The 27,716-nt window shown below is 40.1% G+C and overlaps 1 protein-coding gene and 1 long non-coding RNA gene across 5 annotated transcripts in view; one reads left to right on the forward strand and one right to left on the reverse strand.

Moving 5' to 3' along the window:
* LOC111851594 (receptor tyrosine-protein kinase erbB-4-like) overlaps positions 1–27,716 on the forward strand; it is a 198,291-nt gene that overhangs the window by 116,770 nt on the left and 53,805 nt on the right. For all 4 annotated transcript variants that reach the window (XM_072715254.1, XM_072715263.1, XM_023826641.2 and 1 more), the window contains one exon: positions 26,316–26,447. In XM_072715254.1, coding sequence (XP_072571355.1) covers positions 26,316–26,447 — 132 coding nt within the window. The remainder of the gene's footprint in view (positions 1–26,315; positions 26,448–27,716) is intronic.
* Positions 869–18,088, reverse strand: LOC111851596 (uncharacterized). Its single transcript, XR_002840054.1, has 2 exons — positions 17,818–18,088; positions 869–1,111 (listed from the first exon to the last, which is right to left on the reverse strand). It is a non-coding gene; the product is annotated as an uncharacterized lncRNA (long non-coding RNA).

A 27,716-nucleotide genomic window follows, 5' to 3' on the forward strand; every position in this document is an offset into this window, starting at 1 on the left:
CTCACGGAGCAGCGAAGGCCTCACCGAGACCAGGAGCTTGCAACTGAGCAGCCTCCTCTGGGCTGGGCACCAACAACTGAGTGGCGTGTCCGGGGCAGGATGTCAACTACGCCCTACCCTTCAGCCTCCGCTTTAAGTGGCGGGAGCTAACAGGGGGCTTTGGGAAGCCAGCAGGCAGATCAGCAGCAAACTGTGGAGAGCCAGGCACAGTGGATGTCTGATGGGGCTCAGACAGGACCTCAGGAGATGGATGGGGCTGAGTCTCCTCTGGACACGGGCAGGGAAATTCAGTAGTCAGGTGGAGCTCCAACGCTTCTGGACACAGGCAGGGCACAGTGGCAAGTCTCCTGGGCAGGGCATGGTGGCCTTGTGCCCTGCTATGGCAGGAAGAGCTGCGGAGAAATGCAAGCCCCCCCGCAGAAGCCTCAGTGGCTGGCTGTGAATAATCAGCAGGCACATCCTCAGACACCTCAAGAGATGGGCAGGACATGGACACCCTGCGCTCAATTATTTTCTGTAGCTCATCCAGCAGATCTCCATCACCTCTTGGGGGTCCTAACCAGGGTTGAGCATGGATGCCTGAACAGCTCTAACTGGGCAAAATCTGGCACTTCAGGGATCCTCCATACCACTGGGTTTCCCCTCAGCTTCAGGGTCAAGGAGGGTGAAGAAATCCCTGCCTGAAGAAAGGGCTTCTCCCTGGGACATTGCAACCCCCTCAGTCTCCAGGGCACTCGGAGTATCTGGTCTGCCAGATGAATAGATAGGCATAAGCCAGAGTGCGGATGCAGGCTGCTGGGGTTTTTAGGGAGTTCAGTCATTCAAACATGTCGTGAGCAAGGGCAGAGGCAAAGACAGACATCAGAGGAAAGCAAAAAGGGGCTTTATTAAAAGAAAGCACAACGCAGACAAGGCAAAATCAAAAGGTACACAAGGGGTCAACACAGTGAAATGAGGATCAGCCAGGAGACCAAGGCGCAGGACACCCTCAGGAGCACAAAGCAGGCAGCAACATCAATGACTGGACTGGGGGAGCTCAAAACCGGGAGGCACTTTATACATCACTAATGAGGGAGCAGATGAGGGACAGCTGGAGTGAGGCACACGAGGTCTGAAATGAGAGGTAAGACAAAATTAGTAAAGGGTGTGGCTCAGAGCCACACTGGGAAAAGAACGAGAGGGCAGAAACGCAGGGTGTGACAAAGGATATAGCCTTTTTATAATAAAAGAATAAAAAAAAAATGTAAAAAAAAAATAAAAAAATTATATAAAAACAGAATTAATGTGACATGCACCCATTTGCTTAAATGGTAATTCATTTGAATTATTCTTGGCAAAATGTGCAAACAATGTGGAATCGTTCCAAAATACAGAACACACACACAAAACCGTGAAAAAAAATTGAGACCACAGTGCAACTTTTTGTTTCACTCATTTCTCAATATATGGGTGTGCATCTGTGAATAATATACATGTGAGGGACCAAGCGGTAAGGCAACACAAACACAGGAGCTTGACTAAAGAATTTAGGGCTTTGATCCCCAAAAAATAATAGGCAAAACTCAAGACCTTAATAACAGGGCTCATAAGAGGTCAAAAAAAAACAACAAAACTTAATATCACAAAGCAAGATATTAACTGAAACAAACTGACCTTCCTATAAGGAGACATGAGGGAACATATATACAGATCCAGCCGCTTAAAATTTCCCCACTTTCCATGACAGGTCCTTGACAGGACCTTGACTGGCTCTTGGCTGGTCCTTGACTGTAATGAGATCCCCCACGATGATGTAATGAAAAAGGGGGCCGGCATGATCCACCCCTCAACTCTCTGTGTGTAAAGTACTTGCAATGATCTATCCATCCACCAGGGAGAGCAGTAATCTGAAGTGACTTACCTGAAATCAGGTAAGATACCTGAATCAGGTATTGTAACTCCACTGCAAAAAATGAAAATCTAAGCAAGTACAATTTCCCTATATTTAAACAAAATTCCAATTTCATTAATAAACTTACTACACTGCAATAAATGGCCTGTGAAATTTAGAAATAGTTTCTGTTGTGAGGCAAAGATGGCCTAAAACTGTCAAAATGTGTTTTTAGTCAGTTTATTGATGAAATTACCATTTTATTTTACTTCCCTCTTTGGAGATGAGGCGGTCCCAAGATATGTCCAATACAATAATTACAGGCCTAAACAAAGTATTAAGACTGATATTGTCAAGCAATGAGAGGTATATGAAAATTAATCAGATTTGAAGCCCATTAAGCTTGTTTGGCACAAGATGAAAGATTTCATGCGCAAGGAGGCCAAGCCAGGTACAAAGCAGCAGCATGTCCAAGAGTTATTTTGGGAGAAGAGAGTGACCCAAGATGTGTGTGACAGACTAATTACAGGTCTAAACAAAGTAATAAGGTTGACTGTGGAGAATAAAGGTGTGTTCTTTCTTTCTGTCTGGCTAACAGCCGGATAGGCTGCTGGTGGCTGCACATCCACGGGGGGGGGGGGGGGGTGATGTGTGAATGTGTCATTAACTTCTCTGCTTGGCCACAATGAAACAATGAGACAGATGAGACAGATGTTTGAAGCGGTCAAGGTGAGGTTATTTTTTTAACATAAGAAACACTGCTTTCAGATCATAAGAACATAAGAACTATACAAACGAGAGGAGGCCATTCGGCCCATCAAGCTCGCTTAGGGAGAACTTAACTAATAGCTCAGAGTTGTTAAAATCTTATCTAGCTCTGATTTAAAGGAACTCAAGGATTCAGCTTGCACTATGTTATCAGGAAGACTATTCCATATTCTGACTATCAAGCCAGTCGGTTAAATAAACACTACTAAACAGTCATTACACACTACCAGTCAAAACTGTTGTTGGCATGTAAATTAGAAACCAGAAGACTATAGTGGAAAAAAAGTATGATCGTCTACCAAAAACATTTATACACTGTATAGTCATGACTGACATGCTGAGGCTGGGTTTGAACCAGTGACCCAGGGAACACAACCAGTGACCCAGGGAACACAAGCACACAGGCTTAGCCCACTGAGCCACACAGGGACCCTGAAAGTGCAAATGTTTTTTGCATGAAAATTCACCATAGCAAATACCCTGAGCAAGGAACTGCCCACAAGCACAAGAAAAGTGGTGGGGCCGGGGGCTGGGGGCTGGGGGTGGGGGGTCAACTGAATGTGTGAAAGTCATTAACATCTCTTTTGACTGGTAGTATGTGTGTGTTTGTGTGTGGGTTTGCATAGATCACATTTGAGGACCAAATTGCCCCCAAAGTGTAGTAAAACCTGAAATTTTCCTACTTTTGGGGACATTTTTTGAGGTCCCTATTTGGATAAACACTTTTAAAGCCTCTGATCACAAATTTTTCTGAACACATACAAATCGAATTTCAATGAAAAAGTTGGCCAAAATTTCACATCTGTTCACGACTATACGCTCGGGTGGTGAACAAAAGCACTGGCAAAGTCTTGCATTTCTGAAAAGTTTCAATACGCAGAAAAAGGCTAGTCACATTAGAGCGCTATTTCGTGAAGTCTGGTCCACCATCTAAACGGCTAAATAGAAATAGAAGAAATCACAAGACAGAAAACACTTTAACATCCTCGATCCATCACAAAGCCGGACTCGCCATCAAAACTGTAAGCTCCTCTAAACCCAGCTTATTGTACCTTGATACCTTGTACGTTGCTTTGGATAAGTCTGCTAAATGCTTTAAATGTAAATATAAATATTGTACAGTGTAAAGCCATGTAGCAGAAATGACTTGGGGTCAGTAATCCAGGAGACATGGAGGTGTACAGTAAATATCCATTGTCTTCCCAACATCAGTCACTGAATGGTATTAAAAAAGCACTGGAGAGTTCAAAGCATACAATTCTCATAGTCTAACAGCACCACCAACATTCAGATGTAAATGAGCTTGAGATGTAAATGCATGCTGGCTGACCAGATCACCCCCCCTGGAAAGAAAATATCCCTATTCCCTTTTATTGTCCTTGGTGATTTTAACAGAGTGAATCTACACCAGGAACTTCCTAAATACAGACAGCATATCGACTGCCCCACCAGGGACAACATCACACTGGACACTGGCGTGCACAGATAGAGACGAGGTGGTGCTGAAGCACTTGCCCTTTTGCCCTCAGTCCAAAAAAGTGCCCTTTTGAAAGACGTGATTATTTTTTTTTTTTTAAAGCTGCGCGATTTAAAAAGGTGTGAAAATAATGGCTTGATTTGTGCCCCTTCTTCAAAGACACCCGAACCCTGTCGCTTTTTCACTGTCACCGTGTCACGTGAACACGCTTGCAGTTCATTTGTTGTGAGGCGTGTAGCAGCGGCATGACATAGGACTACTTGGAGTAGGCATAGTAGGCTAACTATAGCGACTGGGAGCCACGGCGGACAACACGGCAGCTCTTTCCCTTCCCAACCAGTCAGGTAACCCATGAATCGAGTGAAATTATTCTGTTTGCCCTCTAAGACCAACCTGCAATTGTTTTGTTGTGAAGTAGCCTGTCAGAAACTGCACATGACAAACTTTGCCAGCTTGCCCCCTCCATCCATCCATATGGATAAACAAAAAAACGACACATTTAAAATGTAACCTAAACCATTTAGGCAACCCCACTCTCCATCAATTCCGACCTTTTTGCATACACTATTGAAAATATCACGTTATGCTATAGGCTACATGCCGTTAGGCAGAGGGCTCTTTTGAGCCCATTTTTCGTTACAAATTTTAGGATGATCTCACGGAAATCTGTGAATAAATACAAAGTTTTCAAACTGAAGTCAGTGACGGGAAGACATCACACTTTTTAGAGATGGAACTGCAGAAAAACCTAAAACCTTGACATGATTATGAATAATAGAATTATGGACGTTTCTCCGTTTTTGTGGATTAGCCTTTCCATAACTAACGTCAACTACTGTCCTACTTTGGTAAGATTGAAATTAATGTCTTTGACTGTCTTTAGTAGGTGTCTCCTGTGAGAAAGTTAGAACACCGTCCAACTGTCTAAAGATGCAGTCTTTAGCCTAACTGGTTGTTACTGACTCAGCGATGCTCGCAGACATTTACGCACTGTGTTGTGACCTGGTTGTGACAGAACAGTGACGTTGTTATTGGTAGTTTGAAGGGTACGGTGTTGGGGGTGCATGTTAAAAGTTTTGAGAAGCACTGGTTAGACATGTTAATTTTTTTTGGTGTAACATATTGGCAACATTAACACATTAATTTGCTAAAGGAAAAATAGGCAGTTCCCAATTGCCTGTGAAAACGACCATTCTGCCCTGTTCTTGTAATGACCACAGTCAGTCTTATTCGTTCTCATACATTTTGGTCTATTTTTAGAGAATGTTTTGAAATAAAAGTCAAATTGCATTTAACCTGTGCGTTTTTTTTATTATAAAAAGAAAAGGTTTTCCACATATGCAAAAAGTGCCCTTTTTTCCCCCTGGAGCACTTGCCCCCCAAAATGTCTGTGCACGCCACTGACACTGGACCACTGTTACACCATTTTAAAAGATGCCTATCGCTCTGTCCCCCGGGCAGCTTTAGGACATTCTGATCACTGTATGGTCCATCTTATTCCAATTTACAGGCAACAGCTTAAACGTGCCAAGCCTGTAGTCAAAACTGTGAAGAAGTGGACCAATGCAGCAAAGCAGAAACTGCAGGACTGTTTTGACTGCACTAATTGGACTGTCTTTGAAGCTGCATCTGATAATCTGGATGAGCTGACAGACACTGTGACATCATACATCAGTTTTTGTGAAGATGTGTGTGTCCCGACCAAGACCTTCTGCACATACAACAACAATAAACCATGGTTCACTCCCAAACTGCAACATCTTCACCAGGCCAAGGAGGATGCCTACAGAAGTGGTGACAGGGCCCTGTACAGGCAGGCCAGGAACACGCTGACCAGTGAGATCAAAGTGGCAAAAAGAAGCTACTCTGAGAAGCTGAAAGAACGGTTCTCAGCCAATGACCCTGCATCAGTGTGGAGAGGCCTGCGAGATATCACCAGCAACAGACGACCCCTACCCCCCGCTGAAGCAAAGACCTGGCAGATGAGCTGAACAACTTCTACTGCAGGTTTGAGATAAACAGATTCACACCCCCCATCCACCCCACTCCAGAGACAATAACCCCCATCACACCTCGTACCCCCCTATCCTCCCCCCTGGAACTCAGAATACACAAAGCGGAAGTGAGCCGGCTGTTCCAGAAACAGAAAACCAAGAAGGCCCCGGGACCAGACGGTGTATCCCCCTCCTGCCTCAAAACCTGTGCTGATCAGCTGGCTCCCATCTTCACCCGCATCTTCAATAGATTCCTGGAGCTGTGTGTAGTTCCCTCGTGCTTCAAACGCTCCACCATTATCACGGTCCCCAAAAAACCCACCATTACAGGACTGAATGACTACAGACCTGTCGCCTTGACGTCTGTGGTCATGAAATCCTTTGAACGCCTGGTTTTAGCCCATCTAAAGGACATTACAGGACACCAGCTGTACCCCCTGCAGTTTGCCTATCGGGCAAACAGGTCGGTGGATGATGCAGTGAATATGGGGCTGCATTATATCCTGCAACATCTGGTCCGTCCAGGAACTTATGCCAGGATCCGATTTGTGGACTTTAGTTCGGCTAAACGAGCATAGATTTTAACGAGCAGTTAAAATCATTTCAGATCCGTCACATCCTGGACACAATCTTCTCCAGCTACCCCCCTCTGGCAGGCGCTACAGATCTGTTTACAAAAACTGTTTACACTCTACCTCGCACCTTAAAATTGCACAGTGTTACTCACCTGTGTATATTTATAATATTTATAATTTTTCACATTTGTATTGTATTTGTATTGTATTGTACTGTATTTGTACAGTATTTCTTGTATACGGTATTTTGTTTTTATAGTGTCACTTATTGTAGAGCTGGGTGATATGGCCTAAAAATAAAATCTCAGATTTTTTCACAAAAAATCTGATTTCCGATTTTAATCGATTCTCCCCTCCCCTACTCAAAATCAAACTACTTTATTTAGCTTTTTTTACTTTAGACCACACCTTTAGGAGCAGTGTGTGGCTCAGTGGGCTAAGCTGTGTGCTTGTAATCAGAAGGTCACTGGTTCAAGCCCAGCCTCAGTATGTCTGCAGCTCCTTGAGCAAGGCCCCAACAGGTGGCCTTCACAGACAACTTATTCTTCAAAGATCAAGTTGAGGGAGGCATAAACACAATTTCCCCACGGGGATCAATAAAGTGTCAGTTATTATTGTGAACACTTTTAGAAAGGTTTCTCTATAGCTTATTTTAAAACTGGCAACAACACAATACACCCTCAAACTTATAAATAAAAGTAATAAGTAATATTGTAATAACAATAGAAAAAAAACACATAATTTTATCATGTCAGCTTAGTATTAAGTAAATACTTTATGCCATTGGGTTTGACATATTATATTACAATTACAATTCCAAATTACAGAAGTAGCAACACCTTTCTTTGGGCACGTGCCATCTTTTCCCCTGTCATTGCCATGTTGTTAGTGAATCTGCTACAGTGTTAATTTACCCGTGAGGAATGGTGCATCGCATTAGTTCCGCATTTGGCGCTTGTGTGTAAAAAAAGTAATAAAATCGATTTCATGAAAACATATCGTCCTGAACTGTAAATTCGAATTAATCAATTAAATTGATTTATCGCCCAGCTCTAACTTATTGTTTGTGTATGAGAGAGTATCAAACTGTGGGAAACTAATTCCTTGTGTGCCCCAGCACACTTGGCGAATAAAAGCTGATTCTGATTCTGATTGCTGCAGCAGGTGAGGATCATGAACTCCCAATGACCTACAAATTCTTTAATCAATCAACAGTTACAGTATCAACAATCAATGGCTGGACAGTTGATACAGGGACAATGATCACAACACACATCAGAACAGCCTTCCCAAAGCCAACAAACTGAACCCTATTGAAAATTTGTGGACTATGCTTAAAATAAAGCACTTTAAAACAAATCAATATACTGTAGGACCAAAGTGCTGTACAAAGGATAAATAAGAATAAGACAATAAACAAACCAATAAAGCATATTAAAATAAAATAAGTAAATAAAATAAATCAAAACAAAAATGAGCTTTTTTAAGTCATAGCAAAGACCATTCAATCATTTAACCCTGTAAAAAGAAAAGTAAAGTTTTTGTAAAGACAGCGCCATCTAATGGTATCACCCTGCAAATGAATGAATGGGCGGGTTTATAGTCAAATATAGGCCCACCCCTAGAAGAAGGGGGGCTCTACCTTTCGGATGGTAATTGGAAGGAACTTGGCTGGGATTTGGCTGCCAGCCAGACTGGAGGGGAAATTTTAAGTGGCTGGATCTGTAGTAGTTTGGCCAAACCAGTTAACACACAAAAGGGGTAAACCAAATGAACACTCACCTAAAGGATTATTAGGAACACCTGTTCATTTTCTCATTAATGCAATTATCTGATCAACCAATCACATGGCAGTTGCTTCAATGCATTTAGGGGTGTGGTCCTAGTCAAGACAATCTCCAGAACTCCAAACTGAATGTCAGAATGGGAAAGAAAGGTGATTTAAGCAATTTTGAGCGTGGCATGGTTGTTGGTGCCAGACGGGCCGGTCTGAGTATTTCACAATCTGCTCAGTTACTGGGATTTTCACGCACAACCATTTCTAGGGTTTACAAAGAATGGTGTGCAAAGGGAAAAACATCCAGTATGCGGCAGTCCTGTGGGCGAAAATGCCTTGTTGGTGCTAGAGGTCAGAGGAGAATGGGCTGACTGATTCAAGCTGATAGAAGAGCAACTTTGACTGAAATAACCACTCGTTACAACCGAGGTATGCAGCAAAGCATTTGTGAAGCCACAACACGCACAACCTTGAGGCGGATGGGCTACAACAGCAGAAGACCCCACCGGGTACCACTCATCTCCACTACAAATAGGAAAAAGAGGCTACAATTTGCACGAGCTCACCAAAATTGGACAGTTGAAGACTGGAAAAATGTTGCCTGGTCTGATGAGTCTCGATTTCTGTTGAGACATTCAAATGGTAGAGTCAGAATTTAGCGTAAACAGAATGAGAACATGGATCCATCATGCCTTGTTACCACTGTGCAGGCTGGTGGTGGTGGTGTAATGGTGTGGGGGATGTTTTCTTGGCACACTTTAGGCCCCTTAGTGCCAATTGGGCATCGTTTAAATGCCACGGCCTACCTGAGCATTGTTTCTGACCATGTCCATCCCTTTATGACCACCATGTACCCATCCTCTGATGGCTACTTCCAGCAGGATAATGCACCATGTCACAAAGCTCGAATCATTTCAAACTGGTTTCTTGAACATGACAATGAGTTCACTGTACTAAAATGGCCCCCACAGTCACCAGATCTCAACCAAATAGAGCATCTTTGGGATGTGGTGGAACGGGAGCTTCGTGCCCTGGATGTGCATCCCACAAATCTCCATCAACTGCAAGATGCTATCCTATCAATATGGGCCAACATTTCTAAAGAATGCTTTCAGCACCTTGTTGAATCAATGCCACTTGGAATTAAGGCAGTTCTGAAGGCGAAAGGGGGTCAAACACTGTATTAGTATGGTGTTCCTAATAATCCTTTAGGTGAGTGTATAACTAAAAGCAAAACCCCAACTCCCCCCTCTCATCATGGCAGCACATGGTTCAATCCTGCTCCAGGGGTTGTCCTTTTAAGAGTCCTCCGCCCTCAGCCACACCTTTACACTGACTAGGAAAGACCATCCCCCACAGGCAAAGTAACTGCAAAACCAAAAGATTAATTTAGGCAAACACTGCACAATCATCAAAATATGTACACTGCACCTAACAAGAGGCAAAGCACATCAACTAAGAACTATGAATTGTTATAGTAAATAAAGCAGTTTGATTAAAAAAAAGCATACAAGTAATCAACTAAGGATGTGAGAATGTTGAAGGTCTTACTGTGTGGTTGTAGCCATCATAATACACATATTTTTTCCAAACTGCAGCCTGGTTGTTCTCTGTTTCTCATTAATGAAGGGCTTCCTCCTTGCTTTATGGGACTTCAGTTCTGCTTCTAGGAGCCTGAAATGAACTGTCCTAGCAGAGCACTTCACACCTGCACTTAATGTTTCCCATTCCTTTTGAAGGTCACTTGATGTCATCCTCCGATTCATGAGAAATTCTCAGATAAGTTAGCAGTCATCTCTGGCATTAGACAGTCACTTCCACCCTTTACTTGGCTGGTTTCTAGTCATTCCCAGTGTCTCCTGCTGTCTTAGAAATTTTGAATCTGGAAGCAACCAGCTGATCAGCGTAGCCTTCTGCCAGTAGAACCATGATTAAAAAATCCAGATTTGTTTAAAAATAGAGTGGTCTCATTTTTTTCCACAGCTGTGTATAGTGTTGATTTTTTTTGTTCCTGATTTATATTGATTACACTTTCAGACTATTCCTGTCGAAGTAGCATGGGAATTTAATGCCATGTATGAAATGCATGTTGGGCACACAGGTACACTTGAGAAATTTATACTACTAAACACCGACATGATACAACTAAAAGGGAGCAGGGTGGAGGGAAAGGAAACAGGGAGATCAAGAGAAAACTGAACTAAACAGAATGTGGGATTTAGCACTTCCTTGAATGAGCTATAAAATCAAATGAACCAGAGCTGTTCAGAACAAGGGTTAATGATTACTGTGCTAGAAATTCATTTTAAAGGTTTTAGGACCTACATATTGTCAGATGCCGGGAAGCAGGCGAGTGGAGCCAAGCGTACAGGTTAAGGGGGTTTATTTAGGGCAGTGTGGCGACGAGCACCAAACAGAACATGACATCACAGACAATGCAATGACAGAACTGGGGAACACTGACTGAGACACGGACTAAATACTCAAGACTAGCCAGAAATAACAGGACACAGGTGATCACAATCAGGAATTGACATGAGGTAACGAGGGGGCGTGGCACACACAAGGATCATACTGAGCTGGGCGTGACACATATTAATGATTATTTTATTTTTGCTTGGATGAAAAGAAAGGGAATGAAGTCTGTATTGCACTGATCTTTTTTATTTGCTCTTGCAGTAGTCTTGACACTGGAGAAATGCTTTCTGTATGATGGATCCTGCACTGTAATTTTAGAAATAAAGTTTGCTATATATGTGGTGTATGCTCCGTTTATTTCTCTTCTGTTATGACATCAAATAAATGACATTGTTATGTGACCAGGTCTCAAAGCACTCCGTTAATTAAAACACATTATTTCACTTTCACAACAAAAGAGTACCTCAAACCAGACCATTCATCCTCAATGCCAAGTTCTCTGTCTGATGGTTCCTAGGAGCACTGGATAGTATGCCACAGGAAACAGGCTACCAGTCAGGGCTTGGAGCTACTGACTTAGATGGGCAGCTTTAGGATGAGATATGAGGAACAGTCTCAGGTATGAAGTACCGGGGAAACCAGATGCAGGAACCCAGACATGGAAACCAGGAACGCAAAAATGAGACACTGACTCCGCAGCACACCGAAATTTCAGCTAAATAAGTTGACAAAACTAGAAGCAAGACCCAGCTAAAGTTAAGCAAAACCTTCAGACCCTCAATAGGTGGCTGGTTAACTAAAACTGCAACACTGGAAATGAGAATCCAGTGCTGAGAGCTACTGTACGTGCTGAGAACCAAGGCGGTGACAAAACTCTGGCAACCCTGATGGACACCTGGAGGATTTAATCCCACAATAACAGAACCCAGACTTCATATCAAACCGAGCCTGACACACAAACAGTAATGGCAATAAGACGCAGCCTCCAATAGTGCTCACTGCTCTCTGATTTAAATTCAGATTCAGAGCCAGCTACTCCCGGTTCAGAGCAAGGTCACCAGATGAATTCTACTATTAAACTCACAATTAAAGCATATTTGTTTGACACAAACACAAGTATATAGTTATGGATGTCTTTTTTTCATTTCAGTAATCTCTACATATATCATAGATATGATATTATTTATATTGAATGAAGGATTCATGAGACAGATTTCCTCCATGGCCATGTTAAGGTTGTAAGTGGCAATCTGAAGAAATAAGGGATGACACCCCACCCCCAACTTGCCCTGGCAGTCTAACCTACAATCATCCCAGCTATATAGCCAGTAACATTAATGTCATCATTTTGGAAGTTCTTTTGCATGGTACAGGGGGGTTTCAAGATCAGTCAGTCAGTCTGTCTATATGTAGGAACAAAAGGAATTTAATCATAGTATTTCTACTGATTTTATTTAAAAGGGAAATGATTAAAAATGAGGCATTTGGTGAAATTAATTTAAAAGTAAAAAATATGCTACATTGATGGAATATTTAACAAAGCTGGTTGATACAATTTCAAACATTGCTGTAATAACACAAAGATCAAATGGAAAGACTTTCATTAATGCTAATACCTATTTTCTGGCTTGAGCCTAGAGACTTTTACAGGAGTAATACCCATTAATAATGCACTGGGTGTCATCATTAAGAGACCAAATGATTAAAACATGTATTCCTGCTTCAAACATTGCTTCTCTTTTTCATTTTGGAGAATTTTTTTTTTTTATGTGATCATGCATGCCATCCATGTTCTGAAAATAGAAAAGTAACATGGCTGCCTGACCATCTTGTGACTACGCTGACAGGACCAGTTAATTCTACAACAAATATTTGGTTTTTATTAGTTTTATTAGAACAAGTCCTTGCACAAGCCTTAACTGAGCTTTGCCAGCACAGTGTAAAAATTGCTACATTTAGAATTGAGATTGTTATTTTGGTGCTGGTACCACTGATGTCTCATATCTCCTTGGCTAGAGATTTCAGTCTACTGTAGTTTCTGTCTGTGTGCAGTTTACATGTTCCCTCCAAATCCCTTGAGTTCTCTCACACAGCCCAAAGACAGGGAGGTAAGCTAAGCTGCATCTATAAATATTGTATAGTATGTGGATGTGCCTGTGTGTCCCAATGTACCCCTGACCTATGGCCTATACTGCCTGGTTTAGGCACTGAGAAGCAAGGGGAATTGATAAAACGGTGGTAGGATATAACTAGTAGGATATAACCTCAAGCTTTTCATTCTCCCAAGTGTGGTGCTTCCATCAGCATTCAGGTAAAACACTTTACAGGCAAAGCATTGTCCTCTTCCTCCATTTTTTTTTTTTTAAGTTTCATGGATATCTGTGAATGAACCATGATGGAGTAATAGTAAGAACAGGAACATTTAGGTTATGTTCAGGGGAAAGGCATGTGGGGTAATGGTAAAGTTGGGGGGGGGCATCCAAGGAAAAAAGAAGGCTGTCATTAATTTCTTTCTACCAAGTGTAAACAATAAACATATTTCCTTAAATTACCGTATACTGATGGCTATGATGTTTTGTTATGTGTTTATCATGAAAAGTTATAGTAAATTATATGCCACCGATTTATTAATCTGACTAAAAACAAATCAGTAACACTTTACTCTCATCCATAAAGCATTACAGATGCATTCATAATGCATTATAAAGCATATACACTCACCTAAAGGATTATTAGGAACACCATACTAATACGGTGTTTGACCCCCTTTCGCCTTCAGAACTGCCTTAATTCTACGTGGCATTGATTCAACAAGGTGCTGAAAGCATTCTTTAGAAATGTTGGGCCATATTGATAGGATAGCATCTTGCAGTTGATGGAGATTTGTGGGATGCACATCCAGGGCACAAAGCTCCCGTTCCACCACATCCCAAAGATGCTCTATTGGGTTGAGATCTGGTGACTGTGGGGGCCATTTTAGTACAGTGAACTCATTGTCATGTTCAAGAAACCAATTTGAAATGATTCGAGCTTTGTGACATGGTGCATTATCCTGCTGGAAGTAGCCATCAGAGGATGGGTACATGGTGGTCATAAAGGGATGGACATGGTCAGAAACAATGCTCAGGTAGGCCGTGGCATTTAAACGATGCCCAATTGGCACTAAGGGGCCTAAAGTGTGCCAAGAAAACATCCCCCACACCATTACACCACCACCACCAGCCTGCACAGTGGTAACAAGGCATGATGGATCCATGTTCTCATTCTGTTTACGCCAAATTCTGACTCTACCATTTGAATGTCTCAACAGAAATCGAGACTCATCAGACCAGGCAACATTTTTCCAGTCTTCAACTGTCCAATTTTGGTGAGCTCGTGCAAATTGTAGCCTCTTTTTCCTATTTGTAGTGGAGATGAGTGGTACCCGGTGGGGTCTTCTGCTGTTGTAGCCCATCCGCCTCAAGGTTGTGCGTGTTGTGGCTTCACAAATGCTTTGCTGCATACCTCGGTTGTAACGAGTGGTTATTTCAGTCAAAGTTGCTCTTCTATCAGCTTGAATCAGTCGGCCCATTCTCCTCTGACCTCTAGCATCTACAAGGCATTTTCGCCCACAGGACTGCCGCATACTGGATGTTTTTCCCTTTGCACACCATTCTTTGTAAACCCTAGAAATGGTTGTGCGTGAAAATCCCAGTAACTGAGCAGATTGTGAAATACTCAGACCGGCCCATCTGGCACCAACAACCATGCCACGCTCAACATTGCTTAAATCACCTTTCTTTCCCATTCTGACATGGAGTTCTGGAGATTGTCTTGACCAGGACCACACCCCTAAATGCATTGAAGCAACTGCCATGTGATTGGTTGATTAGATAATTGCATTAATGAGAAATTGAACAGGTGTTCCTAGTAATCCTTTAGGTGAGTGTAGATGAGAGCTACTTGTAAAGTGTTACCAACAAATCAGACACCTATTACTTTAATTTAATTTTGTTTTTCCCCCATATACTTTAGTGTAATATGTTCTTTTCATTAATTATCTACCCAACACAGGTGAGGGCTCAGCTTCAAAACAACTTATTCTGCAGTTTCCATGCTGGCTGAACTTCACATCTAAGGCAGTAGGAATCTTTTTTCCCCTCCCAGTCACCATCACTATCCAAGGCTTATTTCACATAAAGTTTACTATTAGTCAAATAGTAAAGGTGATGGGACAGTGGTCCAATACTGATTTTTATGCCAGAAAAACAGATAAATAATATGAAACCAAAAATAACAAGTTTCACTTTCCATATATGATAATGCTCTTTTATGCATCAGTAAACACAGGACGACAAAATTTCGACGACACTGGCAAGGAATATTATTTAAACTCTTAAGGATTCCTGTAGAAAACAGTCATGTCTTATCAATCAATAAGTTACATGCAATTTCCATTTTATTTTATAGGAACAGCCATTTTTTGTAGTTGTCTGTGTAAGGCTGCTTTCCCCACAGGAAAGCAGGAACCTGGGGCCTGTACTATGAAGCGGGGTTACTGGCTTATCGGGGTAACTTGTCGGATTTAAGGTAGCCTGGGCAAAATGGAAGTGAAGGAGTAAAGTCCCTTTAAACTGTTACTTTAAATCCGACAAGTTACCCCGATAAGCCAGTAACCCCGCTTCGCAGTACAGGACACTGTCTCATTCGGGAAGGGTAGAGTCAGACGTGTGTGTGTGTGTGTGTGTCTGTGTGTGTGCCTGTGTGCGTGCGTGCCAGAACTGACAATCCTGCACTGAGTATCACTGAATCAGCCAAAAGTTAATCCTGTGCAAGATCATGGTTTGGGATGAATGGGTTTAGCCAAAAGTAAGAGAAGTTTAGAAGTAATTAGAATAACCCTAAATATATCTAGATACTATAAATAACGTATTGCCCCTACATTAAATTAAATTGCTGATGTAATTGTCTGATGGAGTTTGATGAAAATCAGGTTGATTTAAAGTGTAACCTTCAAAAACACCCTGAAAGAGCATTTAGTTGCCTAAATGGATTCTGGTGTTTCGGCAATGGGTGGTTCGGTAATTCACAACTACCAATTACATTGTAAAACTTTAATTCACATGTTCACCCCAGTGTAGAGTGACCACCTAATCCACACTGAGATATGACAGGGTTTGTAAGCTACCATTTCAACGATTACAATTAAAAACACCTGGATATCACCTAAGCACTGAGTTCTTGCAGTGCGTTTAACAGTCAGTTTCCTATAATCATGCATATGTCACTAATGTTAATGTGAAACAGCTGGATGAGTCTTTCAAATCAAGGAAACAAACCAGTAAAAGTACAAGTCGAACCAAACAGTTTAGCCGAGCATGGCAGCCCTTCAGTTTTAAAGTATTTTGCAAAACCTGAACCTCTATTTTGATGATCTAACGCAAAGCATAAAGTGCAAAGTGAAACTAACATTTATGGGCGTGCCCAAATCAATTTTGCTCTTTTGATGCCGGAAAAATCAGACTTAGTGCCAGCGAAAGTTGCAAAAAGGTTGTCCTAACCTAATTATTCAAAAGTGTATGGATCCCCTTAGGTGTCACGGTAGAAAAAAATATTTAGTAGTTTGTGCTATCGAATTAGTAATTCATGCTCTTGAGTTAAAGCTACTAATTTGTGCTCTTGGGTTGGTAATTCATGTGCTCCAGTTAGTAATTCGTGTTGTCCTATTGGTGGTTAATTCGAGGGAACAAATTAGTAATTCATGCGCTCAAATTAGTGACTCCAAATTCAACTCCAAATGGCCAGAATTAATTATCCGAGAACACACAAACTCTACCCACAAAGAACCAGGACAGGACTTAAATTCACAACCCAGGACATCTGAGGTTACAGTGCTTTCACCTGAGATACCATGCTGTCCAACAGTGAGCTGTGTTGGATAATTATTTCTCTTTAACACCACATGATTATTTTAATATCGAAACATTGAATTAAAACTGAAAAACAATATAAATATTACTGATGAGAATGTCAAGTAACTAACTTGCTTAGTTGTCAAAAAAAAAGTGAAGGTGCCTCAGCAGTGTTGCGGCTGATTGCTTTTTTCTTTCGACTTCAGGCTTGCCTGATATCCTCTATTGGTCTTTGGTTTTATCTATCTTATTGATGTACTGTTATGAATCCATGATATACCTAATGAAAGATAGCTATGCTCTGTTTTATAAGAACCAAAAATCCCATAATCCAGTGATAAAGTAAATGCTTTGCCAATGTTATCATTCTCTTACAGAACTTAGTCTAATCACACCTTTGCTACTTGACGTCAAGTGGATTCCCATATGGCTAGTGTCAGTTCAGTCATCCCATTCTTCTAAACCTTGGGGCATTGTGCCCTAAATGGAAACAACAGTATGTATCCATTGTAATACAAATTGTTTTTTTAGCTTTGCAGCAATATCATGCGATACACCTTCATTGTGGTATTAAACATGCTTCCGATGAACTTTTCACTTGTTAAGTGTAGCTTTGTTGTCCAGAAAACACTGGTGTCAAGCTATCAGACTCCTGGATTTAGTAAATCATTAAGTGATCTATATTCCTTTAATACAGCTGAGCCAACGTGCCAAGAAAAGCCTGTACTGTTTCACTAAAATGTCTTGGAGGATTACAGGAACAGGTAGATATTACCACTAAATTTCATGAATAGATTATACAGTGCAAAGGTCATTGTCTCATTCAATTTGTCATTCAGCACTTCATCAGGGACCTGCATTGGTGCACCTGCCCCTTTTGCCCAAACATTTGAAAGTGCTCCCCTTTTATAGGTCCTGATTGCCCTTTTTTGACCACCAGCATTCACACAAAGTTCTCTAAACAAGTAACGGTTGGAGCTGTTAAGGGTGCTTCATAGCTTGAGTGCCAAAAATGTATCCTCTGGAAATAAACCAAGTAAAACTTACCTTGGTTTAACTTGGGAAATAATGGGGTTTCACCTGACAAGAGCTTTCTTTAAAAGGTTGGAACGAAATTTGGGATTTCCACGTTGTTACAAACTCGGGTGGTTCGGGCACGAGGACGAGGCATGGTGCAGGCAGATAGGAAGGAAATGGGGACCCTCCACAAACAGGGCCAACGTGCCAAACTGAAAACACAAGGAACACTACAAAAAACAAAAAGGACCACGAGAGGTCAAAAGCAAAAGGGGACAAACAAAGACTAATTACAATTGGGTCAGTGCAAACAAGGGCCGGGCAGAACATACATCATAAAGCTAACAAACATACATTAAAGAAACATCAATGACTCCAGAAAGAACAGAACAGGATCAGGAACTTAAATACAAAAACTAAACCGGGTAACAACACAACAGGAGTGAGACAGACAATTAACCAGTCCGGGAGGGGTAAGGACAACGAGCAATCAGGTAAACACAGATGGGCAGGCACAAAAACAGGCAACAGCTGAAACTAATAATTAAACTCGGGGAACTCAAACTAACAAAGAGACTAAGAAACAGAATCTACACTAGGGGAATGACAGACAGGTAAAAACACAAGCATGGGCGCAAAACATGAAACCAAAACCAAATACAAATCACAAGACACAGGAACAAGGAAACTCATACGAATGAAACACTAGGGAACAAAATACAACAACAGAGGAGGCAGGATTCAAACACAAGACAGAGGGGTTTGCAGGTAACAAGTTGAGTCATGCAGCTGACAGGGAGCAGGGGAAAACACAACGATTGACAGCATGAGGGACAGGATGACCAGCAACGCCTGCTGGCCAAACAGGGAAGGGAAACAGAGTGGGACAACAGGAGCTGACCCTGACACATATACAATTACGTATTATTTGGCTTTTATCAGTCATGGAGTATAGGGCAGAAGCATATATTATATTATTACCAATTAATTGCATAATTACTGTAAATGTTACCTTTAGTCTGTAATTCACAAATTTCTTGTGATTCTTGTGCAGACTGTGTGTTAGGCAGCGTGCCGTAGGTGACGGGGTTGCAGTGTGTATCCAAGTAAAAAGTGCCAGTTGTTTATGGTCAGAGAGAGGGGGGCTAAGGAGGTTGCACATTAGTCCCTCTCCATCTTCCGACTTTTTAATATCCTCTAACAGTCCACGATAAAAGTCATGAGGTAGACATTAACATGGTTTAGATAAAAACAAGATGAAATAGATAGATAAAATACCCTTCTTAATGCCTAATTTTGATTTAATTTTATTTTATTCCTAGTGAAGAAGATGTTCTATGTTTCAGAGAATTCCATAATCCTTTAATCTGGGCCATTTTTCATAAACATTCATTGCAACTAATTTCATCATGAAGATAAAGAACTTAATCAATTTGCCTTCAGCACAATTGCCTTTATGGTGGAGATCCTTCCTTTCCACTTTCACAATTCTTGTGCCCCCAGTCACCATTTTGCATGGGTATATAACATCAGCCTTTGAGACTCTTTTGAGGATGAAATAAGACAAATGAAATCACAACTCGTCCTGCCCTGTGAATCTTCTAAGGCAAGAATTTAAGCAGCCTTTTACTTGCACCTGCAATTATTTTTTTTTTATTTAATATGAAATGTTTGTTAGATTTTCTAATCTCAATATTCCTATGTGAAGTTTTGAATGAATGGGCTTCTTATCTAAGTTTTATGCTTGGTAGCAAAGGTTTACTGTTAAAAGGCACAACTGAATCTGTTTCACAAAGCAACATAGCTCATGTTCATTGTAAAAAGGCCTCAGTGTCATTACTGAGGTACTGCATTTAAGGAAGTGCCTCTAACTTAGATGTTATTATGTTGACTTGCATGTTTTCTTACCAAATACTTACATCAGTCACACCTTTACACTTTATCCATTCATGTGGCCAAATATGGCATTTAAGCAGTTAACGTACAAAAATATTAAAGAGGTACTGTTTATTTCACCCTGAAACCTAGGTCTGATGTCTAAATTCCTAACTTTAATATCCAGGAGAACTGTAGAAGTTTAGAAGATTAAAACCACTGTTAACTGCAGAAAACTGACACATTCTGCTTATTATTTTTAATATACATATTATTTTGAGAATAATAATAATTATATATGATTATAATAGATATACAAGATAATCCCATCTTGTAGCACAATACTTGACTGGGCACAAATACTTAGTAATAACTCAGTTACTACTGAAGTACAAATTACAAAGAATCATGAACAAATCTAGCTGAGTCACAATGCATTAATGATGAACAAATATAAGATCAGTACTTAACGTGTGTTATTCACTACTTTTTCCTTCAGTAGGTCACAAATGTTTACAGAATTAACAGATATACTAACAATTATAGTAACTGCTGAGATAAAAGATGCTTCACAATTCATTAATGATGAATTAACATGCGATCAGTATGAAACTAAGACTTAGTTTGTGGTTAATTAATACATTACAATAATTGTATATATAATGCTATTTATTGTGCCCCGTCAAATAAAGTGTTACCTAATATCTTTTTATTGGCAGGGATGTAGCTTGCATGTTTACAAATTATTTTGAAAAATTTCGCAGGAAATGCTTAGAAAACAAAGCTGTCAACCTATCATATGCTTTTGATGATGATATCTGTGGTAAATTGGTTATGACGTGTCAGTAACAGGCCCCTCTGCTGTGCTTGTTCCTTGGGTTGAGTCATGGTTCTTTCCGTTGTTTTGGAAATTCCTGTTTTCTACAGGTACATTGACAAACGTGGCAAACAAGGCTAGTACTCTTGGCGACACTCACAAGTTTATGATACTGTTATAAAAATAATAAAATTATTGGTTTAAGTTCACGGTTATATTGCATATCACTCAAAAAGTGAATCAGTTCAAGAAGTATAAAGGCTGCAAGTAGCAGAGTGGGAACAAGCATAACCTTATAACTTAAGACTTGGGTTGAATTCCCAATCCCTGCTTGGTGGGTGTTCTGGGTAAAGGTCAAATGTTGGTTTGATCTGGTGTCTACAAGTTGTGTGTGTCTTGGGATGGACTGGAATTTTGCCTGGTGTGTCTCATACATGCTCTTTCTCTCATAAGGATCACCATGACCCTGTATTGAAGGTGTATTTAGTCAGTATAAACATCAAGTAGTACTCGTGCAATAAAAATTCTGCAATAAATGTGGAGTTGTGATTCTGCTATCAATGAGGAATCATACTAACTTTCTATGTTCTTTCTAACTCTAACACAATCCATGGTGTATGATATTACGTGTATCATCTAACAGACCTGATGTGTGGTAATGGCTTCTTATTGTCTGTGATTGGTCACCTGGATTCCTTGATTAACTAATTTGTCATTGTATGACAAAGAATGAAACTAATTATTTTTTAAATTGGAAGTCATTGAATTTTAGTAAGAGCATGCGTGTGTTCCTCATATTTTGTGGAAGAACGTGCTTGGGTTACCTGGATCTTCCAATAATCCCACTGAAATTCTGTATAATATTCAGAGAAAAATGATACTCAATGAAATGCCAACTCTGAGATTGTATAATTACAACTATAACATATAGGTCATTATCACAGTCTAGTAATTATATTCAGTTATAAAAGTCTAAACTCATTGTACAGAAATGTGATCTTCATGCATTTTTTCTTTTCTTTCACACTGTACTCTTCCAGCTTTGAGAAGAGATGTTGTCTTATTGGGAACCCAGTGATAAAACCCAGGGTGTAAAGCACGTCCTCATAACTTGGTAGAGGACGGCTCTTATTTAGCAAGTGGCAGCTTACTGGCAGGGTCCTTGCCTCACTCTGCAGGTGCTCTGCTAGAGCCGACAGCACCACAGGTACCAGAGCCATCGGCTGAAGGGCTTAGAACTGCCAAAGCTGCTGGCAGGAACTAGGAAGAACAGGAGTGGTGCACAATCTGTAGCCTTCAGCCTTCTGGACATTCCTTGTAACCAGACCAATACATTTTGCCTGGTCCAAAAGTGGCATCTTATAGAAACTTTGCTATCACAGAAGCTAGTACACCTATTCTTACAAACTTATATATAATACTAGTACAGAATGCATTCCAAAATGCTTGCTATTCTTAAAGTTACTTTAGAAAACCAACAGTCTACTTGTGTAAGAAGTCCACCTGCAGAATGTGATTGTACTTTATTAATTTGTCAATTACCAATTAGTCACCTGTTATTGTTTCCAGATTTTATGTTTTACTTACATTCATGTTTATGTTTTACTTTAATTCCTCTTTTTTGAGAAATCAAGGACAACCAGTCCCTGCAGCAATTGATGAAATCACTCTGCTGCCCCCAGGATTTGAACTAGCGACAATCTGATCGCAAACACAGCTGAATCACACACCACCTCTACTTATTAGACTTTTTGGACTAGTCAAGTGAATTGAACTATGGTCCCATTCTGCTCCATGCCCTTAATAAAAAATACAGTGGATAATCTTTAAGGTCAGATCCTGCACATGCTTTTTTAAGGCACAGAGAACAATATCTGAGGAAGGGAAATGAAAACCTAAAGCGAATCAATCTAATGCTCCAATGTCAGGCTGCCTCTTCAACTCTCCTGCAGTGAAACCTGTATCTATGTTGTATGCCAGTCAGGCATGGCTGGTTGGGTTTGAGCAGAACTAGTGAATGAAAGAGAGGGAGTGATAGAAAACATTAGTGTGTAACTGTAAGTGGGGGTTCTTTCTGAAGTAAGAAGTCTGCGATGTGTTATGGGAAATTGAGTTTTACGGGTATTCAGACACAGGGGATAGTACAAAATTAACAATCAAAACCAGAGTACCCTGAATTAGCAATGATTAGCAATGCAAGATGCAGAAGTACTAGGAAAAGAGACAAACGTCTGTGGTTAGGGCTCAGGTTCAATCTCTGTTTATAATCAGAGTGATTTAAAATACCCACCTTTTAACTTTGAATATTGTTATTTTGTAGCCTTTTAGAAAAGTACTTAATCCAGCTTTCTAAAGTAAAATATCCAGGTAGTTACCTAGTTTTAAGTTCTACTAAACAACTATTAAATATTGTTTTGCTGTAAAAGTCAGTAATGTTTTACTAGATCCCCACACATATGTTTGTTAGTGATAAGACTGCTGTAGAAAGAATTAGGATAACGGTGCCCCCCACCACCAATGGCTGCCCAGGTCACATCTGGAGCCCCGATGATAAGGTCACACCCACCCCCCTGACTCCTCATTCTTGCCAAAATGGCGACACCTGCTCCAGATACTGGCATGCTGGCTGCCAATTCTGCTAGTAGGGAAGTGGGTCAGGCTGCCTGTGTGGTGCCAAATGCCGATCCAGATCCCAGCATGCTGAGCTAGATGTAGAGAGTAGTTATGGGATAGGGACCATGCACACAGACCTGGCAGACAGACACCTGCTGGTGTGTGGGAGTGCTAATCCCACGCATTTCTCTCTGTTAGAAGAAGAAACTAAATACATTGTCTTCTACAAACTGTTCAGGTTTCACTGTAAGAGATTCCAAATTGGCCATTCCAAAATCCTTTGTTTCAGTAATATACTGTGCAAAAAGTTAATGAAAACAGAATGGCCTGTCATATATTTAGTCTTTGCATATTTTAGATGTAATAAAAAAAAGCTTAATGCAGCTGTTTGCTTGAGTTTTGCTTTCTACAGCATCACCGAAGACTTAGGCCCAATCCCAATTCTATTTTCTACCCCTTTGCCTACCCCTCACCCCTTCCCCTTGCCCCTTGAAATGAAGTGGAAAGGGGTAGGGTTAAAAAATTTCCCCTAAGAAATGGGACACCACTACTACACTGTTATACGTCATCATCCATTGTCACTACCTCCTAACGTTACGTCAGAGGACATGCTCCGATGTTTATCACAAATTCCAAGATGTCGCCGTCAGCATCGTAGCATGTAAAGATTACTCACTCCCAAAGTTTTTTTGCGCCGTATTTGGACTTTAAAAACAGATGTTCGTTTTCACCTTGAAAACGTATGAGCCTTCGGGTTTCCTCAGCTGTCCCTATACAGAATATAATTTACAAAAATGTTGTCATGTTGCAATAAGTACGAATAGTGTAAGCACCGTTCATTTACATGTACACATATGGCCGTAAGCAAAACAAAACAACGCGTTACAACATGCAGTCAGTTACCGGGTAACGTTATATGACATAAAAATATATTTCCTAATATTGTGCAATCAGTGCTATCCGCAAGCAAACTTTAGCGATTTTTTTCAAACGTTTCTTTACAGAACATCACCGTAAACACAAACACAAGATTGATGGTAATATACATGTAATGAAAAAATGTCATAAAAATCCTTATTAATGGCAAAAATTACTTAACATTTATGGGTCTGCTTGCTCGAGTGGGCAGCCATGTTGTAAATTTCTCTTAGCCCTTCGTTTGAAGTGAGGTCCCGAAAAATCTTCGTTTCGAGGGCTATCTAGCCCTTCCCCTTACCCCTACCCCTCCAATCAAAAGAGAATTGAGACACCCCTACCCCTACACGTGAACGCGCCAAACGGAGGGGTAGGGGTAAGTGTAGGGGTAAGGGGTAGAATTGGGATTGGGCCTTACTGTACCATACATTCCACTTTATTTACTGTGATAAATAAAATATTGTAAAAATCATATTAAAGATGTAGTGGCAAACACTGTATCTCTTTGTTTCTGCTCTTGCTTATTGCTTAGGGTTTCAGGGACATGGGAAATTTTTAGAAAATTGCCAATAGATCTGAGAGTGGAACTTTCATAAAGTCAATGACAGTTTGAGACAGTTTAGTTTTACGACAGTTAATAAATTATATTATTAATTTAATAATAATAATAAATATATGGATTCAAAATATACAATATAAATCATTGCACAAACATAACATTTCACAAATTTAAACAGAAGGATAATTAATACCTTTAACAACCTGTTTATTATGCCTCTGGAAAACCATTATAAATTTTTCCACTTGTCTCTGGCAATAAACGGAGAAAACTGGGTCTATATATATTGGAATCTGTCAATCACAAATGTAATATTGTTGACGGTAGTTGTTGCTCTGGTAGTGAGTAGTAAGTGTATATATTTGGTTAAGAAAAATATTTGATGAACTGTGACGCAATAATAAGTAACATGAATTTCTTCAATTCTCTAAAGATATCTTGTTTGATACATGAACACCAATTCCTCTCCTCAAGGGCACCCCAACCATTCCATGTACCAGCTCAATTAATCAATGAACTTATTTAGTTAAATAACTGAATGAGGTATTGATTAGCCAAACAAGGTGTGCTAATGGTCGAGTCAAAAAATACACTGGTATATTGAATGGTAACTGCAAATTCTAGTATGGCTTCAGAAGAGGTTTTGAAATGGCTAGGCTTGCACACTTTAGCAGATATAATCACAGTTTAATACCAACATAAAGATTGTTTCAACAATTGTCTTTGACAGTCTAAGCCTGTGCAGTACTGTATATTCGTAAATATTATTATCTGTATATTTGGTGCGTGGGAGGAGTGCTTTCACACGCATACAGTACCATTCTCACCAGGGGCACTCTGTGATCTCCCACAACAAGGGCAGAAACCCTAACTAAAGCAACAGGTTAAAGGCTCAAAGCAGGACCCTTAGGGTGACTGTTCAAAATTAGTAGCAGGATCATGGACATAGACTCACAGCAAAACATTTTTTTTTTTAAATAGAGCTTTTCTTGGATGACAGGCATGTTATTTATTCAAACCTACTATAAGCTTCTATTTGGATTTTGCCATGATGTAATACAGTACAACTTTCTAAGAACATTTGTATCATAATAGCAAACCTGACCCCAGCATGCAAACTGTAACATTGTTTCCAGGGTATAGGCTCCAGAAGCACATGACCCTGTGTAGGACATATGGTATAGATCTGAATAAATGAATTAATTATTTGTAATTCCTTGTTTTTTTATTGATGTTATAATCACAGGGGCTGTACTTAAAGGATCGAGAGATTGTAGTATTTCTTACTACAGTTAAGACAGAAAGAATAAACAAATACTGATTTAAATAATGCAGTGTAAATCATTTACATTTTACAAATTTAAACAGAAGGATTATCTCATTATTGATAATAATGCAGCCAGAGCTCAAATCCAGAATTTAGATGCAGCAAGGATTAGAATTAGGAAGCTATTTATATTTTTAGATTTAAACATCTGAAAAATCAAATGAATGACAGGTCTGTGTGTTGGTTTTTATCTTTTATCCAGCCATTACTTGGGTCAGGTTAATGCCAGTTCTATATTAATTAATTTTCTGCAGCCTATCACTGATAAATGTCTACAAATGCAGGCCAAGAGTCAAATTCAAGATGACTAATGCTTGGATGGATTCAATATCACCTTGACATGAGAAGAAGAAAACTGTAAAAATTGTAATAGCAGCCGCTCCCCTGGTTTCACGTACTAAAAGGCCTTTTTCATCCCACAGAGATCCTTAACGGTGGCATCTATGTGGACCAAAACAAGTTCCTGTGCCATGCTGACACAATTCACTGGCAAGACATCGTCAAGAACTACCGCTCTGAGCTGCTGGTGGTGCCCACAAACAGCAGTGCGGGATGTGAGTACCCCTTGTGCTTCACTCAAGAGCTGCCCATCAATTTAGCCACTTTGGATGATTTAATTGGCCTCAGGTTACAGCTAATACTTTATCTTGTATTTACTAGTTAGTAAACAGATACAGAAGAAAGGAATGTTCAGTTTATCAGTGGCATTTTATTTTTATTCATTTAATTTTAAAAACAAGGTCAAATAAATTGCAAAGTTCATTATTTATTCATAAAAATAAAACAAATATTTTTAAGATTATTGCCACCTGAGAACTAAAATTTAATTGGGCAACCATTGCAAGGACAGTTGCCTCTTAACTGATCTTTATATAAGAACCATGAATGTCAAAATACCCAAACAACCACTTCATTCCCTTACTGTAAATGAACAAATATGCCTACTGCATTACTGCTTTAGAGGTTAATAATAGGAAAATAACATTATTAAACAGGTTTACTGGCTGGATTACAGCTATGTAGTGTTCAGAAAGTGCTCATGGAAATATAAAACTAGCTTTACCATATAATCCTTTATATATAGTCTAGTGTATATGAATCTTTCTTTCCCAATGTTATAGATTTTTCTGCAGTTCATTATGATGGTTGCAGAATATTCTTTGGTGTCCAGATAACTGCCAACTGATACCATATTACAAGGTCCTCAGTGATGTCAGTGAAAGTCCTTTGATGTGTTTCAGTCAGCAGGAAAGCTTTGATCTGTCTCCTCACTCACTATCTAGATCAGGGGTCGGCAACCTTTTTAAAGCAAAGAGCCATTTTTTCCTAAATATCTGAACCAAAATTTACAATGAGCCGCAATGGTTAGAGAAGGGGGTTTGAGATACGATTTTTTAATGTGTTAGGGGCACATATGCATTTAACACAAAAACAAAAGTTCAAGTTCAAGTACTTACAAAAAAATAAAGAAAACCAGTTTCGGGGGACATCTCAGTTTTAAATCACTCGGACGTGTAACAGCGCAAAGGTGACTAATATTACAACATCGTTCAGTTCTGTAGAGATAGTCTTCACCCTCATCCCTTCTTTCGTTCGGCTCTGCAGTCATCTGCCCTTCACTCTCCTTCACTACTGCTGTGCTGACGAACAGTGCAAATGTAGTCACAACTCATCAGCTGGCAATTATATGTAAATCGGAGAAAATATAATAATTTTTATGAAGATCTGGGAAGGCGTGGTGACGATTTACTACAAAAAGTATATGAAAGAATTAGGAATCCCAATAAATGTTGAAGCGTACATCCAATCTCAGGTGCGTAAGA

Source organism: Paramormyrops kingsleyae, chromosome 1, assembly GCF_048594095.1.
Source record: "Paramormyrops kingsleyae isolate MSU_618 chromosome 1, PKINGS_0.4, whole genome shotgun sequence".
NCBI lineage: Eukaryota > Metazoa > Chordata > Actinopteri > Osteoglossiformes > Mormyridae > Paramormyrops > Paramormyrops kingsleyae.